General features: G+C 57.6%; 1 protein-coding gene across 1 annotated transcript; it reads right to left on the reverse strand.

Annotated features, from left to right (window-relative positions):
* Nucleotides 1-1873: 1873 nt before the first annotated feature.
* LOC119094271 (cystathionine beta-synthase) lies at nucleotides 1874-15768 on the reverse strand. The gene is made up of 14 exons (XM_037217345.1): nucleotides 15666-15768; nucleotides 12358-12558; nucleotides 11805-11911; nucleotides 11125-11259; nucleotides 10607-10788; nucleotides 9856-9982; nucleotides 9366-9548; nucleotides 8752-8882; nucleotides 8350-8352; nucleotides 7829-7959; nucleotides 6749-6884; nucleotides 3431-3465; nucleotides 2815-2987; nucleotides 1874-2412 (listed from the first exon to the last, which is right to left on the reverse strand). The coding sequence occupies exons 2-14, from the start codon at nucleotides 12552-12554 to the stop codon at nucleotides 2294-2296; spliced, it is 1659 nt and encodes a 552-aa protein (XP_037073240.1). The 5' UTR covers nucleotides 12555-12558; nucleotides 15666-15768; the 3' UTR covers nucleotides 1874-2293.
* Between the last annotated feature and the right edge of the window lie 2179 nt (nucleotides 15769-17947).

Below are 17947 nucleotides of genomic sequence, written 5' to 3' on the forward strand. Positions count from 1 at the left end.
AACCAAACAACACTGCTCGGAATATTGAGCTTGAAACTCAGCGAGTGCTAGCTCAGAGACTGACCTCACCTGGGGTTTGTGGTTGATTCCAGTCGGGAAAGCCACAAACCAAACTTGTCAGGAAATATTAGGGATGCACATGCCATTTCTCGCTTCACTCTTTAAAAGTAGTGCCGCGGACTCGTGTCGAGACGCGTGTAATTCTGCGGAGACCCTGTGTAACTGGTATGCAATCATGTGAATTTCTGAAGTCAATACTTCTATCTTACGAAACTTGAGATACCAGACTATCTTTATTTCGCGGCCGCAGCTCAATTTCTAGCCAAATGGTGGGATGCTGCCTAACACCTGGTAACATCCCCCCCCCCCTCCCTCCCCCACCTCATCAACAGCGCGAAGGCAGCTCTCGGCTGGTGAGGGCTAGTTGTCAATAACGACAAACTTGTCTTCAATAGTCAGATCCAGGAGAAAACGAGGCAAAACAAAATGTTGTCAAGACAAACCTTGGGTGTATTCAAAGAAAAAGTTAGACAGCACTTGTCATATCGGCCGGCCGTAACATAGACACACACGCATACTAACGTAGGCAGCGCACGCAACAATGACCCTGGGGACGGCTGGAAATTTGTTAATCAAGGTAAGTCTTAGCTGGACTCAAACTACACAATACAGACCTGCATGTTTATATCTATGCAGAAGCAAGGAACCCAGACAGGGCTTGAAGTTTGTTCATCAAGTAAAGTCTTGATCAGATCCTAAACATAGCTATACAATATAGACCTGCATGTCTATATCCACCAAGAAGCAAGGACCCTGGACAGGGCTGGAGATTTGTTCATCAAGTGAAGTCCTAATCAGATCTCAAATATAAGACATTCACCTGTATGTCTGCCCACACAGTAGCAAGGACCCTGCACACAGGCCTGGAATCAATTCATCAAGCAAAAACTTGACATCCAAAATATATAATATACAACTATATGTCAGTCTGACATTACCTTTTGGTGACCCATGGAGGGTCTGAATACCAGCCCTCTCTCCAGCCCTGCACAGAAGCACATCAAATGTACATATACAATGGTTTCAAGCCAGGCTAAAGCCTAGTTGCGCGCCCAGTGATATGTACACAAGAGAATGGTACCACAATGACCAAGTGGGTGTTCAGACCAGACCACTGCAGTGGTCTGGTCTGTGTGTGCACAGGCATGGCTAGAGCAGCCTGTGACATGGAGCGAGCGTGCTACACTACAGTGCGGCAAGAGACACGGCAATAAACACACTCAGGGGCGACGCTTCCTGCGCCACGCCACGCTAACGACCCGTTAGAGTGAACAACGAATGTAGAAGTACACGTTTTTCCATCTGTAATACCTCTGGCTTCTCACAACCTTGCTCACCAAGAAAAAAGCTGGTAAGACGGTGCCTGTCTTTCCCCGTCTTTTTCCCGCTTACAGGTAAACGGTGAGTGTATTAATACACGCCTCTCCGTCTTTAATGCCCCTTGCTGCTCACAAGCTTCCTCACCAAATTAAAGGCCAGCAAGACAGTGTATGTCTCTTCCAATGTTTTCCCCCGTTGCGGTAAACCGCAAGTGTGGAAGGACACCCTTCTTCATTTGTAATACTCCTTGCTTATCACAAGCTCCCTCGCCAGCTTAAAAGCTAGAAAGACAGAGAATGTCTCCCCGTGCCCCTCTTCCCGTTACGGTTAAGTGAGTGTAAAGCTAGCAAGACCGCGTATGTCTTTTCCTGTGTCTTTTTCAAAACTGGCGCCGCCGGTCATCCCGGCCCTGCAATCAGCACAGCCCGCCACTACCCGTCAGCCCCAACCCGACACGCCGTCCCCCCCCCCCCCCGCCCCACCCCCACCCCCACATGGGCGATCGGGGAGCGCTGCCAGCCCCTCTGCCACGAGTCAGAAGCCGAGACAGGCCGCTGCCGCCTCACCAGTTCCCCATCGCCGCCGGCCCCTGTGCCCTGGATCAGGAGCCCAGACATGCCGCCGCCGCCGCCGCCGCCTCACTGGTCCTCCGTCGCTGCCAGCCCCTGTGCCCGGGGTAAGGAATCCGCTGGTCCCCTGTCGCCACCGGCCCATGTGCCCCGGGGTCAGGAGCCCAGACAGGCCGTCGCCGCCGCCGCCGCCTCACTGGTCCCCCGTCGCCGCCGGCCCCTGTCCCCCGGGCTCAGGACCCCAGACATCTCGTCGCCGCCGTCGCCGCCTCACTGGTCCCCCGTCGCCGCCGGCCCCTGTGCCCCGAGATCAGGAGCCCAGACAGGCCGCCGCCGCCGCCGCCTCACTGGTCCCCCGTCGCTGCACGACCTTCCTCGCCGGCCATAATGTACGACAGCAGGTCTATCTGCGTCACGATGCCGATGATGACCTGCTTCGTCTCCACCTGACTCTTGTCGACGTCTGCCGGCAGGGCACGCACGGCGTCAGGGTGACGCCGCAAGCACCGGCAGACCAGCCTGTCCCGATGCATGTGATGCATGCATTTCTGAACGTGGACTCAACAAGGGATTACATGATAACAGTGCGTGGGTGTGTTGGACAAAGTCGTTGACTGCGTTAAGCTCGAAATGAATACGAAAATCGTAGTGATATGAGCAAAACCTCCCGATGCAAACAGTACAACAGTAAAAACTGTGGTACGAACAGCAATGCCTCGCAGAAGACGGCGTTATTCGTGCCAGAAAAAGTTCGTTCGGTGAATAAGGCTGCGTTTGAATTCAGGAAGAGTGGCATAAATCATCAGGAAGAGTGGCATAAATCAATCACCATGACGGTGTCAATGTTCCGTCACCGTCAACTTACACAGCTTCTGGTCATGCACGATGAGCGCGAAGTGGTCCTTCTCTAGAATCCTGGAGAGGGTGCCCAACGTTTTGTCCAGCGGCACCTTGTGGAACTGACTGTAGAGCACCTGCAATGTAGATCGTGCACATTTATGTAGTTCATGCTCTCGTCCAACGCGCATCTCGCTACGACTACACCATCATACGAGGACACCGGTACATAAGGAGGGGCTCCTTGATCAATCGCTGTATTTCAGTTGTTCAGATTACTTCAACCGACTGCAAAGTCTGCGATCACGACCACCGACGCTGGATGATGAGCCGCCATTTTGTATTCACATTTTGTTTGCTGAAAGGATGCCGCTTTAAGTGCCAAGTGTGGGGGCCACAATCAACACTTAATCAATAAAAATAAATAGCTCCTAATAAATGAAGCAAGCATCACATGGAATTTGTCCCTCGGGAACACATGAAATAAAGTTCCCCCGACTGCTGAAGGTGACGCATGGTGCATGTCTGGACATTTGCGTGTTAACACGGAGGGTGTACTCGGCCCATGCCGACAGGTGCCGCCGACTGAGCTACGCCCCGCACATGCCACCCATGCTCCCGCGACGCCGGCGACACGCGGCTACATGGCCTCAGACGCCAGGCCCATGCCGCGTACGTCCTGCGCAGGGGACACACCGCCTCAGGGGGACACGCCGCCGTCGACGCCGGCGACACCCGGCGGCTCACGATCTTAGCCATCAGGACGCCGCCGGGTCACCATGCGCCGTGTTCGGGGTCCACCGCCGTCAGGGGACACGCCGCGCAAGGGACACACCGCCGTCAGGGGACACACCGCCGTCAGGGAGACACCCGTTGTTAGGGGAGCACACCGCCGTCAGGGGGACCACCCGTCAGAGGGACACACCGCCGTCAGGGGGACACACCGCAGTCAGGGAGACACGCCGTTGTTAGGGAGCACACCGCCGTCAGGGGACACACCGCCGTCAGAGGGACACACCGCCGTCAGGGGGACACACCGCCGTCAGGGAGACACGCCGTTGTTAGGGGAGCACACCGCCGTCAGGGGGACACGCCGCCGTCAGAGGGACACACCGCCGTCAGGGGGACACACCGCCGTCAGGGAGACACGCCGTTGTTAGGGGAGCACACCGCCGTCAGGGGGACACACCGCCGTCAGGGGGACACGCCGCCGTCAGCGAGACACGCCGCCGTCAGGGGGACACGCCGCCGTCAGAGGGACACACCGCCGTCAGGGGGACACGCCGCCGTCAGGGAGACACGCCGCCGTCAGGGGGACACGCCGTTGTTAGGGGAGCACACCGCCGTCAGGGGGACACACCGCCGTCAGCGAGACACGCCGCCGTCAGGGGGACACGCCGCCGTCAGAGGGACACACCGCCGTCAGGGGGACACGCCGCCGTCAGGGAGACACGCCGTTGTTAGGGGAGCACACCGCCGTCAGGGGGACACACCGCCGTCAGGGAGACACGCCGTTGTTAGGGGAGCACACCGCCGTCAGGGGGACACACCGCCGTCAGCGAGACACGCCGCCGTCAGGGGGACACGCCGCCGTCAGAGGGACACACCGCCGTCAGGGGGACACACCGCCGTCAGGGGGACACACCGCCGTCAGGGAGACACGCCGTTGTTAGGGGAGCACACCGCCGTCAGGGGGACACACCGCCGTCAGGGAGACACGCCGTTGTTAGGGGAGCACACCGCCGTCAGGGGGACACCACCGCCGTCAGAGGGACACACCGCAGTCAGGGAGACACGCCGTTGTTAGGGGAGCACACCGCCGTCAGGGGGACACACCGCCGTCAGGGAGACACGCCGTTGTTAGGGGAGCACACCGCCGTCAGGGGGACACACCGCCGTCAGAGGGACACACCGCCGTCAGGGGGACACGCCGTTGTTAGGGGAGCACACCGCCGTCAGGGGGACACACCGCCGTCAGGGAGACACGCCGTTGTTAGGGGAGCACACCGCCGTCAGGGGGACACACCGCCGTCAGGGGGACACGCCGCCGTCAGGGGGACACGCCGCCGTCAGGGAGACACGCCGTTTTAGGGGAGCACACCGCCGTCAGGGGGACACACCGCCGTCAGGGGGACACGCCGTTGTTAGGGGAGCACACCGCCGTCAGGGGGACACACCGCCGTCAGGGAGACACGCCGTTGTTAGGGGAGCACACCGCCGTCAGGGGGACACACCGCCGTCAGGGGGACACGCCGTTGTTAGGGGAGCACACCGCCGTCAGGGGGACACACCGCCGTCAGGGAGACACGCCGTTGTTAGGGAGCACACCGCCGTCAGGGGGACACACCGCCGTCAGGGAGACACGCCGTTGTTAGGGGAGCACACCGCCGTCAGGGGGACACACCGCCGTCAGGGGAACGCCGTTGTTAGGGGAGCACACCGCCGTCAGGGGGACCACCCGCCGTCAGGGGGACACACCGCCGTCAGGGGGACACGCCGCGGTTAGGGGTCCACACCGCCGTCAGGGGGACACACCGCCGTCAGCGGGACACACCGCCGTCAGGGGACACGCCGTTGTTAGGGGAGCACACCGCCGTCAGGGGGACACACCGCCGTCAGGGGGACACGCCGTTGTTAGGGGAGCACACCGCCGTCAGGGGACACACCGCCGTCAGGGGGACACGCCGTTGTTAGGGGAGCACACCGCCGTCAGGGGGACACACCGCCGTCAGGGGGACACGCCGTTGTTAGGGGAGCACACCGCCGTCAGGGGGACACGCCGCCGTCAGAGGGACACACCGCCGTCAGGGAGACACGCCGCCGTCAGAGGGACACACCGCCGTCAGAGGGACACACCGCCGTCAGGGGGACACAACCGCCGTCAGGGAGACACGCCGTTGTTAGGGAGCACACCGCCGTCAGGGGGACACGCAGCCGTCAGAGGGACACACCGCCGTCAGGGGGACACACCGCCGTCAGGGAGACACGCCGTTGTTAGGGGAGCACACCGCCGTCAGGGGGACACGCCGCCGTCAGAGGGACCACCGCCGTCAGGGGGACACTCCGCCGTCAGGAGACACGCCGTTGTTAGGGGAGCACACCGCCGTCAGGGAGACACGCTGCCGTCAGAGGGACACGCCGCCGTCAGGGGGACACGCCGCCGTCAGGGGGACACGCCGCCGTCAGAGGACACACCGCCGTCAGGGGGACACACCGCCGTCAGGGAGACAAACCGCCGTCAGGGGGACACACCGCCGTCAGAGGGACACGTCGCCGTCAGGGGGACACACCGAAGTCAGGGGGACACGCCGCCGTCAGGGGACACAACCGAAGTCAGGGAGACACACCGCCGTCAGAGGGACACACCGGTCAGGGGGAACACGCCGGTCCGGGCAGAGGGAGACATGCTGCCGTCAAGGGAGACACGCCCCGTCAGGGGACATGCCGCCGTCAGGGGGGCACACCATCGTCGGGGAGGGGGGGGGCACACCGAAGTCAGGGGGACGCCACGACCGTCAGGAAGAACCGTCGACAGGTAAGAAGAGCAGCGCACAAGTGGAAGGGTCACCAATACACATCCGTCGCATGGACGGCGACAGCTTCCTTGGACTGCGAGAGGCAGGCACTCGTGTACGCTGGACAAGGCTGGCCTTGCTGTATCAACGGATGGCCCGTGCGGATTCAACAACCGCACGTCCACGTGCGTGTGGACGTGCAGCGCCCCGCTGAGGCCGCGCAACCACACAGATCAGCAGGCGGTCCGCAACAGCCGACGCGGCAACGCCACACAACACTGGGCTCCTGACGGTCCAGACAGCGTGACATGACATGACAGGCCCAGACATGGCGGCCACCTGACGCTGGCGGGAGGCGCGACGCCTCGCGCTGGTGGTGATCCACGGGCCGTGACTGGCCGGCCGTCGGTAACACACGCCGATAGACGGGGGTCGGGGATCACCTCACCCCTGCTGGTCGACCACGGGCAGCTGGTCGAAGCCCTCGCGGTTCATGATGTCGATGGCGTCCTGGCAGGAGACGCTCGGCAGCACCGTCAGCGGCGTGGCCACGTCCAGCAGCGACACCTTCTGGTTCCACCACCTGGGCGGCACCGCGAGCGTTAAGGACGGGCCGGCGCCGGCGGCGGGGCGGCCGAACCAGTGCGTTCCGTACACATTCCAGTATTGCGCCACGGCACTGCTGGTTATCTGGCATCCGATACTTTCTGTGAAGTGCAGCTTCTATGTGGAGCCGTTGGTTATGCTGCGAGGACTGAGAGCTAGGCGTGCGGCACGTAACAGAGTCGCCGTAATGCATGTCAGATCCCAAAACGGCAGGGAGGCTCCCCTCCCCGTGCCGTTCGTGCGGTATCAGAGGCATTCAGCCTCATGCCGGCAAAACGAGCATACCTCACCAGCTTTGATGCGAATATTTTCATGCACCAACACTAGGCCTACGTTAACTTTTCGAACACAACGGGCTGGCAGTGACCACACCGTACACCTACATTTAGCCGTGGAACAGGAAATAAGTAAGCCAGTCAGAATAGAGTAGGCGGATGGGTCAGCCTAGCTTGTATACTTGGGCGAAAATTATTGAAGAAACAGAGTACAGAGAAAATTTATTAGTGAGGCCAGGAAATCAAATACGAATCTTAATCAACCGCCCGCTTGTCCCGAAACTCGGCGACGACGACAGACCAATCGGGGCTTGTCAAGACAACCAGTTTTGGAACACGAATAAAACCCGACTTAAGCTGTAACGGAACGGGCCACATACTAAATGTCTTTCGAAACAGCGACTTCGATCACCGCTCAACGAACCCCTGCATCCAAACTCCACTCCTGTACACACTAGCTTGCCACGCCAGACCCAACTGAGTGCTTGGCGCCCCCTGGTGGGCAGCATGTCAGCAGGGCAGCTCCTGAACACCTGGTGGGAAGACATTCAGTGGGCCGGCTCCCGAGGGAGGCCCCGGCACACCGTGCAGTCTGTCGCCGCGCCAGAGCGCATGCGCGCCCGCCCTCGTCCGGCGGCTGCCTTACCACGAGTCCTTGTCGGTCTTGAGCGTGCCGTCGATGAACTGGCGCTGCTCCATCCAATCGTCGTCCAGGAACTTGGTCATGTAGTTGCGCACGCTGTCCGGCAGCACGACGACGACAGCGGGCCTCGGCCGGCAGATCAGCGCGCCGCCTGCGGGCGGGGCGGGGAACAGTCAGAGCCTGTGGCACGGGTGCAGGCCAGAGCAGCACGCGCGGCCTGTGGGCGGGGACAAGGAGCAGTCAGAGCGGCACGCGCCACCTGCGGACGGGGGCAGGGAACAGTCAGAGCCTGAGGCATGGGTGCAGGTCAAAACAGCACGCGCCGCCTGCGGGCGGGGGCGGGGAACAGTCAGAGCTTGAGGCATGGGGGCGGGCCAGAGCAGCACGCGCCGCCTGTGGGCGGGGGTAGAGAACAGTCAGAGTATGAGGCACGGGTGCGGGTCAGAGCAGCCAGCGCCGCCTGCGGACGGGGGCGGGGAGCAGTCAGAGCCTGAGGCACGGGTTCGGGCCAGAGCGGCACACGCCGCCTGCGGACGGGGGCAGGGAGCAGTCAGAGCCTGAGGCACGGGTGCGGGCCAGAGCAGCCAGTGCCGCCTGCGGGCGGCGGCGGGGAGCAGTCAGAGCCTGAGGCACGGGTGCGGGCCAGAGCAGCAGGCGCCGCCTGCGGCCGAGACCACTTGAGCGAACGAAGATAGATCAGTAACCAAACCACGGGACTTTCGATCACGACATCCGCGTTCTCACTACTACACCTTTGTGCCCCACTCCCAGTGGTACCGCGGAGAGAGCTCCCACACCCGACACCGAGCCGGGCCCGAAAGCGTCGCAGGCCACGGCACAACAGAGCAGCCTGAACCCCCACACAGAGACAGGTCGGCCCGGCGGCCGGAGGGGTGCAGCCCTGCGCCGACCGATGGGCGCGGTACCTGGCAGGCGGCCCAGACCGCCGAGCCGCTGCTGCCGCCGCACAGCAGGCCCTCCTCGCGGATCAGTCGGCGGCACATCAGCAGCGAGTCGCGGTCGCCGCACTTGATCCACCGGCTCACCACAGACTTGTCTGGGGGAACGCAGCGCGGCGAGCGTCAGCGGCCGGCGGGCCCGGCTTCTCTCCGGAGGTCGCCGGGCTGACCACAGCGGCGGCTCACCGGACGCAGTGCAGTCAGACTCTGCGTGACGCTTTCACAACAGACAACGCCGGCCGCACAGTCCCATCAGTAGGGAAAACAAACTGCAAAATCTGATGACGGAAAACAAACGAAAACACCCTTCTCATTCTTAAGTGTCCCACCACCGCTATGCGCGCCCTGACAACACGAATCGTGCTCCCAAACGCGGTTGGAACGACCCGCCAAGTTCAGCAAAACAACATGACACGGAACGGCCCACCAAGTTCAGCAAAACAACATGACACAGAACGGCCCACCAAGTTCAGCAAAACAGCATGACACGGAACAACCCACTATCTCAGCCAGTCGCCCGTCCAGCAGCTCGCAGCCCGTTCCGTCCCGTCGCGCCCGTCCGTGCGGTGACGCCGCCCTACCGAGCACTGTGGGGTAGAAGTCGTAGCCGATGCCCTCCACCTCGTAGAACTGCCCGTCGACCGTCTCATGCGGCTCGTGCGCCAGGATCGAGCCGTACGGGTCGACGCCGACCACCACGCAGTCGGAGCCGGCGTCGCGCAGTTTGCGCCCCACGCCGGTGGCCGTGCCGCCCGTACCGGCGCCTGCGGCACGTGCTCCGGTCAGTCTCACAAGGGTCAGACCTCGCGAAGGGGTGGACCGTCGACAACTGGGTAAGTAAGTCATGGGTAAAACAACCTGGAAACACTCAAACAAACCATCATGCTGACATAACAGTCTTGTTTTTTAAAGCTTGTTGCAATATTTCATTGCAGGAAACGAGAACTTGACTGCCCGGCGAAACGCTAGCAGCTTATCAGGCACACCGCTGATTGGACCCCCATCCCACAAACCTAGATAACGTTACAGTCAGAAAGCAGGTCCGTCCCAGCGCATCGCACGTGCACTGACCGAGCACAACCATGTCGACGCGGCCCTGGCACTGCTGCAGGATCTCCTCGCCGGTGGTGTCGTAGTGCGCCAGCGGGTTGCCCGGGTTACGGTACTGGTCCAGGATCACGGCGTCCGTGATCTCCCTCTGCAACGTCATCACACGCGTGTATCGTGCACCGGTGGCGCTCCACGAGGCTGCTCGTCAGTCGTGCACGTACGGCAAGGTTATATCGGGGAGGAGGTCAGGCAGTTGTATACTATCCCCTGATCCTCTAGCATATGAAAGCTAGCACATTATAGGGAACACGTTTCTGGACGGAATGAGACTTCTCAGCGAAGGAAATTATTATGCCAAAAAAAGACTATTCCTCCTCCTTGAGGAATATCTATTTATATCCCTATTCAGGGATATTACAGTGCAGCGGCTCCGCTCCGTCGCGTGGACATCATAAGCCCTATCCATGGGGCCCCGAGCGGACACCACCAGGCGGACACGGCCGCGTCCAACCGGCAGACTGGACGCCAGCGGCGCGGCAGACCACGTCCGCGAGCCGCCAGCGGCGCGGCAGACCACGTCCGCGAGCCGCCAGCGGCGCGGCAGACCACGTCCGCGAGCCGCCATCGGCACGGCAGACCACGTCCGCGAGCCGCCATCGGAGCAAATGACCACGTCCGCGAGCCGCCACTGGCGGTGCAGACCGCGTCCGCGAGACGCCAGCGGCGCGGCTGACCGGCCCCACAGCCCCAGAGGCCACCACCCGCGCCAGACCTGCAGCCGCTGCGCCACCGAGATATGACTCTCGGGCGAGTCCCACGACGCCGAGGTGGGCGTGCGCACGATCTCGGCGCCCAGCGCGCGCAGCGTGGCCACCTTCTCGTTGGACATCTTCTCCGGCATGACGATGATGGCGCGGTAGCCCTTGACGGCGGCGGCCAGCGCCAGGCCGATACCTGTCCGCACACACGGGGCAGATGCAGCTGGGACCAGCATGGCGCGCTTCACACGTGCCGACCACCTAGCACCTGCCGTTCAGCCTGCTCCAGCAGCTGCCCGCCCCACTCGGGCAGGGTCGCGCTGCTATGTCGCAGAGTGATCCGACCAGACCAACATCAGCAGCTGGCGGGACACTAGGGGCTCCCAATCTGACATGACGACATGGCATGGCATGTGCGAGTCCCCGCGATCATGCCCGGGCACGCCGACTGTAGCGGCACCAGGCGGCGGCCGTCGGTGGCGGTGCGTGCCGCAGAGATGCAGAGCGTGACTCAGGGGCGCCCGGACCGTACCCGTGTTGCCCGACGTGGGCTCGATCAGCGTGGAGCCGGGCTTCAGCAGACCCTGCTTCTCGGCGTCCTCCACCATGCGCAGCGCGATCCGGTCCTTGACGCTGCCGCCCGCGTTGAAGTACTCGCACTTGACCACTGCGGGGCGAGAGCGCATCAGCTCAGCACCGTCGCTGCTGCCACACTGCCACACCAGCACACGACGCACGTGCGGAAGATGTCCCTGCGCCCGGTCACTGTACCACCGCCGCCGCCACACTGCCACACCAACACAAGACACACGTCTGGGAGCCATCCCCGTGCCCAGTCACTGCACCACCGCCGCTGCCACACTGTCACACTAACATACGACACACGGCTGCGCCGGAAGTTGTCCCTGTACCCGGTCACTGCACCACCGCCAGGGCGGCCCCTCCACACTGCGGCTATCACACTTACAATCCCCAGAGTGGGGGAAGCCATGCAATTTTACTTGAGCGAGCAGGTTCAAATAACTCGCACTGCTTAAACAAGGAGATGTGACAAAGGGCCAGAGCTGTAATATGTCTCATACGCCTCTCGTTGCAGGAAATACGAAGAACATCGCGTTTAACCTCATTACAGCAACCACTCGCTTGTAACACCAGTCAAACCAGAGAAGACAGCGCAATAAATACACCAGAGTTGGTCCAATGAGTACTTACACACTTCACACTTGATGCCTAAGCTCTGTGGAATCCTGTTGAGGCGGACCATAGGCGTGCGGCCAATCTGATGCAGAATGTTGGGCATGATCTGGTACTCCTCTCGCCTGCACCGGAAACGAAACAGCTGTGAATTTGCAATCTTATGGTACACCAGCCTTGCCGCTATGGGCTACGTGAGTCAGATTCCAACGGTCAAGCCCACAAACGAAAGCTAAGAAATATCCACCATGGCTAGGTCATTCACAGCAGCAAGCATTTCCTGCTCTGCGAGATACAGGATCAGTAATACTCAACTTCCAATGCCGTCATCGTCCGACAAGACAAGCAACGGCAGACCTTTTTGAGTGCCCCAGTCCCCAGATCTCACTCTCTCAGTCACCGACACCAGGAAGTGGGTAACCTCAGCAGACCAGCACATCCACTCCACGAAACACCATCAATGACCCTGTCATCAAACCACTGACACCACCAGAGCAAAGCCTCCAAGTTCCCCCGCCCCCCCCCCCCCCCCGCCCTGAGACCGAGCCCTTGCCCTCTCTCCCATACTGACACCGAGCGGCGCGTGTGCGGGCTCTGCTCGGCCGGCGCACCGGCCTTCCAGCTGCACTTGGCCGGCAGGTCGGGCCGCACAAACTGGGCCGGGTCCAGCGAGTGGGACGAGCTGGAGAGGGTGCGCCGCCGGGCGGGGCACACATCGGCTGCGGTCGGCGGCACCGTCGGCACCGGCGACGGCGGCATCGGCGGCATCGCGCTGAAATGTGCACGGTCGTCAGCGGCCGGGCACAGCCAGCCAGCGGCTGGGCAACACAGCCAGCCAGCGGACGGCACGGACAGGAGCACACCAGCCAGCTAATGGACGGGCACGGACACAGCCAGCCAGCAGCTGGGCACGGACACATCCGGCCAATGGCCGGGCACGGGTACAGTCAGACAGCGGCCGGGCACGGACACAGCCAGTCTGTGGCTGGGCACGGACACAGCCAGCCAGCCAGCCAGCGGCCGGGCACGGGCACAGCCAGACAGCGGCTGGGCACGGGCATAGCCAGACAGTGGCTGGGCACGGATACGGCCAGCCAGCGGCCGGGCACGGACACAGCCAGCCAGCGGCCGAACACGTACACAGCCAGCCAGCGGATGGGCACGGACACAGCCAGCTAGTGGACAGGCACGGACACAGCCAGCCAGTGGCTGGGCACGGGCACAGCCAGCCAGCGGCCAGGCACGGATACAGCCAGGCCAGGCACGGATACAGCCAGTTAGCCAGTTGCTTGGCATGGACACAGCCAGCCAGCAGCCAGGCACAGACACAGTCAGCCAGCCAGCGGCCGGGCACGGACACAGCCAGTCAGCCAGCCAGCGGCCGGGCGACACACGGACGCGGTGTCGGCCGGCGCGGCGCGGTGCCGACCCTGGCAACAGCGGGCGCCGAGGCCGACCGGAAGGAGCCGGCCGGCGACGCCGCACGCGGCGGCTCCGGTGTCGCCGGCCGACACCGGACGTACCATCTCACATTGACCTGAGTGGGCACTGCCGGACCCTCGCCAGACGCAGTTCGGCCCGGGCCCACACAGGGCACTGGCACCAGCCTACAGACATCACTCCACTCTTGTGGGGCAGGTGGTGGGATTCAGATGAACTGACTACATGCAACCATAAAAAACATATGCATGATAACATGTTGCTACAGCATGGCATGGTATGGTGTATTGGTTATGATAATATAGCATGGGAGCTAGGGTGGTGGAATGGTGCTATCAGAGGCCAAGTTGAAATGTAGGTGTGAATAGAAAGGTTACATTTTGGGATTCTGCACTTTGTATTCATAAACAGTGGAACTGCACAATGAATTAACTATTTATAGCATTATAATTTGAAACAGCCCCTCAACATACACTTAAGAAGAACAACTGGCTGTATCATTTAAAGTACTGCACTTGCCACAAGTTGGTGAACAATAGGAATATGGTGACATGTAAGCAAAAATTTAAACCATGGTGTATGTGTGTGCATGTGTGCATGCATGTGCATATAACTCAGGTGTGTTTTGTATGTGTGTCTTCATTGCAGATATGTGTTTTTCCTTCTACCATAATACATACACACATACATCCAGTCTGAGGAGCCATAGGCTTTAAACACCACAACATTAGTTACACTTTAATCACCCATGCAAAGCACATTCATAGTCCCAAAACCATAAACATGGGGGTATAAATGACCTGCCCTGCAAAATGCTTTAATACCTCTATTGTTTCTATTTTTATCATATACACTAAATCAAACATCCTCCAGAGCAATATCTACCACGGTCAGACACAAAGTTATCTAAAGAAATCACATTTCATTGGATCAAAGTTGGCTCTAAAAGCTATAATCACATAACTTGCAACCAGCAGACCCACAGACTTAACACCTAGACACAAAGCCAGGTTATAACAGGCCTCCTCTCAAAAGGCTAAAAGGCCTCATCTCAAAAGGCCTTCAATCAGGTCTATTTTTCAGACATATAATCAGTCTATTCCCAGCAGGCTTATTTCCAGAAAAGCTCATTTAAGCCTATGCTTTCCTACCTCCTAAGCAGAAAAAAGTTATATCCTGGCTATTTCTGAGGATATTTGTAACAAAATTGCCCACTTTAGTAATATCTGTATCTGTTGCTTTACCTCACTTTCAAATATTTTCACTCACTTTGTATTATTTCTCCTAGCAGTATTGCCGGATCTGGGAAAATGCTAAGCATGCCTTCTTTGAATATGTTTGCTCACTGCTGATATCTCACACCTTTCACTCTCTACATGAAGCAGGGGTGCACTTTCCAATCCAGTTGGGGGAAACAAAGTCTGGCCATTACAGAAGTCATCACTGCTGTCAGCATGCTGACTGGTGAGGGTTTCCTTAGCTAACACATAGGTGGCTTTGTGATCTTACAATTCATTCAATAAGCTGTAGGCCATTACAGTTTAACTCAATACTGAGGTAGCACAATACATGGATGCAACTACACTATCAATTTGAATCATAACATTTCACAAACATAACCTTTTGCCATGCATTGTAAGAAAGAAAAAAGGCACCAGCATTCACATACATTTAATGCAAATTTCCTTGCTGGTACTAGATGGCAGCTGCAATACATCCACACTCACTGCAGACCACAGAGAGAGAAAACAGTGATGTACTTTTATAGCTGATTGATAAATTAAGAGTACTCTTACATGAACTAAGTACTTAAGAAGTATCTCAGAAATCACCTTGGTACATTTAAACCTTAGCTCACACAGTTTGAATGTATATGAGCAAAAATTGTATGCAAAAATGAGTTACACTGCCACAACCCCAAACACAATTTTGAATCATGGCAGTTAGGACAATTTTATTATTTCTGACACAACCATCCAAAAAAATTCATGCCTTAACTAGATCACAAAGAAATGTCCAGAAGTAGCATGAAGTCATATAGCAGAGTGCTACTGCTACTGCTGCAGCTATATATATATATATATATATATATATATATATATATATATAGCTATAGCTACTGCTATATTAAGTCATATAGCAGAGTGCTACTTCCAGCACAACCGGCAAGAATAGTCAGCATTGCATGTCTAGCAAAGCAAATCGTTAGATAATGTGCAACTACCGCAATTTACCAAAGTCCTTTAAGAAACACAAAATAAGCACGTCAGCACAACGTGAGCCTCCCGAGCGCATGAAAAATTTCCACTCTTTGTAAGACCTATTTTAGCAAGTTTTACTCTTCGTTTCAGCACGATAGATCAACAACCCAATCCAGCTGTCATATGAACACAGAGAAGGGCCTCTATAACAGCAGGAGCTTTTCCGCTATATACATACTGTAATAGCTGCTCAGAATCCCACGACCGGACTCCAACTGCTTCTCCCCGTGACTCGCGTTACGCACACGCGTGCGTACGGTCTCGCGTGCAAGCAGGCGTATTTTTGGATCCCAGTCGCCGGAGACTTTTTAACCAAATATCTCAAGATCAACCTGGGAGTTCTAACTGACTGGGATTCACCATAAATGGTGCCGTGATACTGCCAGGTAGACGAAAGCGATATGCGCTACTAAATGCGAAGGCCTCCTGCAGGCATAATAGCGTTTTCTTTTATCCTCTGAGAAAGCAAATACTTCCTAGGGGCGGTTTTGGAAGCCAAAACGAATGATGCAACGAGGCGCGTTAGACAAAAAATGCTACACATGGTTTTACTCCCCAATGTGGATGTGGGAGGGCAGCGAGGAAGTTCTTGTATTTCCTTCCGGGGAACCCTCGTATGCAAAATATTCCTCATCAGAAAGTTTAGGGTTCAGCTTCAGCACCAAACAACAGCAACAATGGTTTCCGCTAAGCACTCTTCCACTTGCTCAGAGGATCTGCATTCCGCAGCCACCTCTCAATTAGTTCCAAGGCGATGCCGGACATCTCCCAAGGTCATGGCCTACCAATATCGTATTCAACGTGTTGGATGGAGATCAGCATCTAGCTCTGGAAACGGGCGGAGGGAGAGAGCGGCAAACTCCTCGTCAAATTGATTTCGACGATTGTGATTTGGCTGTCCCGTGGCGCCGCGAGCTGCAAAACGACTCTTCGAGCATTGCTCGTGTGCGCGCGCGCTCGAAGTCATTCAATATTTGGCCTTGTGCACCGCATTAAAACAGTCGCCATCATTCCATGGCCCCCCACTTTTCAAGGTGGGGAGGGGGGGCAGCAATGTTAACTGGCACTCCCCCCCCCCCCCCACCACTTTTCAGATTAAGGTCGCATTTGGCTTACTTTTGCACTACATTAAGCATGCATGCCGATTAATCTAGTTCACCAGCCATCTCCCTTAAGATGCGTCATATTCTTCACTTGCTCATTGGCTATTGCTTAGTGTTACAGCCGCAAGGCAGACGCCGCACGGCCAGGAGACTGCAACGCCGGGCGTCGAGGCTGTTGTTGCGATCACTCGCGAGCACGCATGTTCAACACCGTATTACGCAGTTTTCTTATCGGTAATCAGCTCTGACAGGATCTTGGGCATTTTAAGACGAACATGGCTTAGTCATGCTATTACAAATTAGGAACCCATTTTCATCTACAATCTACAGTCAAGGAGAACTCAATATCTCTGAAGAACACAGAAAGAACGCGGAACTGGAATCTATGTGACAACTATCGAACTACCTGCGGTGATCAGGGATGTTGTTGCGTCATTGAGGGTTCCTGTGCTGATGCGGGGCTAACTGCACGGGTCAGAAGGCCCCCCATGTCAGGAATGGGAACAATGTGATATGATATATCCTTCTAATGGCCTCCGGATCGACCGGGAGATCCCGACCCGTGCCACCAGAATGATAGCCAGAATACACTTCGCGATGGGACGGAATGGCCCTTCAGCCCTTTGCCGGAAACGGTAAGGTAACCCTGGTGTTCTACTCGAGAGGCTCCTTGCCCAGAAGGAAATAAGGGGCCTCGTTATTGTCGAGTAAATGGGTGTCTCATTACTGTTGAATAGAGTAGGTCGAAATGAGCTTAAAAAACGAGCAAGGTCATGCCATGTTTGCCTGAGAACGTTCATTTTTTGAGAATGTATTATTGAAAAAATTACATCAGAAGGCTTGAACATGCCCGCCGGCAACCTCAAGAGCAAGGACAAGGATGGTCTGGGCTGCAACTTTCGTAAAACCGAAAAGTTTTGGCCACTGCAAGTGCCGCCAGACGGCGGGCGCCGTGTCAATATGTCTTCTGGATAGATGGATAGTTGCAAAACGCGACAAATAGAGATTTTAACTTCACTCTTCCAGTCCAACCACCAGATTCCAGCCCCACTTCACGGTGGTTTAAGGGCCAATCCGTACTTTTCATCAGTCTAAAAATTGCACACGTGAAATATGCGTTAAGACTGCCTTCTAAATGTAACATCTGATGTCATGAAGCGTTCAAGAATAGTTGTTCAGAAGCGTTTTCATTTTCGTCCATCCGTTGGCCACAACTTAATATTAGCTGATAGGCTGACGCTGCGCTCCCTACGGAGACTGCAACGCCTGGGGTCGAGGCTGGAGTTTCTAAGATTTCCAAGTGCGGGTGCTCACAATTATGTCACATGACTTGCACTCCTAGTCGATTTAAGTGTTT

Source organism: Pollicipes pollicipes, unplaced genomic scaffold (assembly GCF_011947565.3).
Source record: "Pollicipes pollicipes isolate AB1234 unplaced genomic scaffold, Ppol_2.1 Scaffold_4002;HRSCAF=4701_pilon_pilon_pilon, whole genome shotgun sequence".
Lineage (NCBI taxonomy): Eukaryota > Metazoa > Arthropoda > Thecostraca > Pollicipedomorpha > Pollicipedidae > Pollicipes > Pollicipes pollicipes.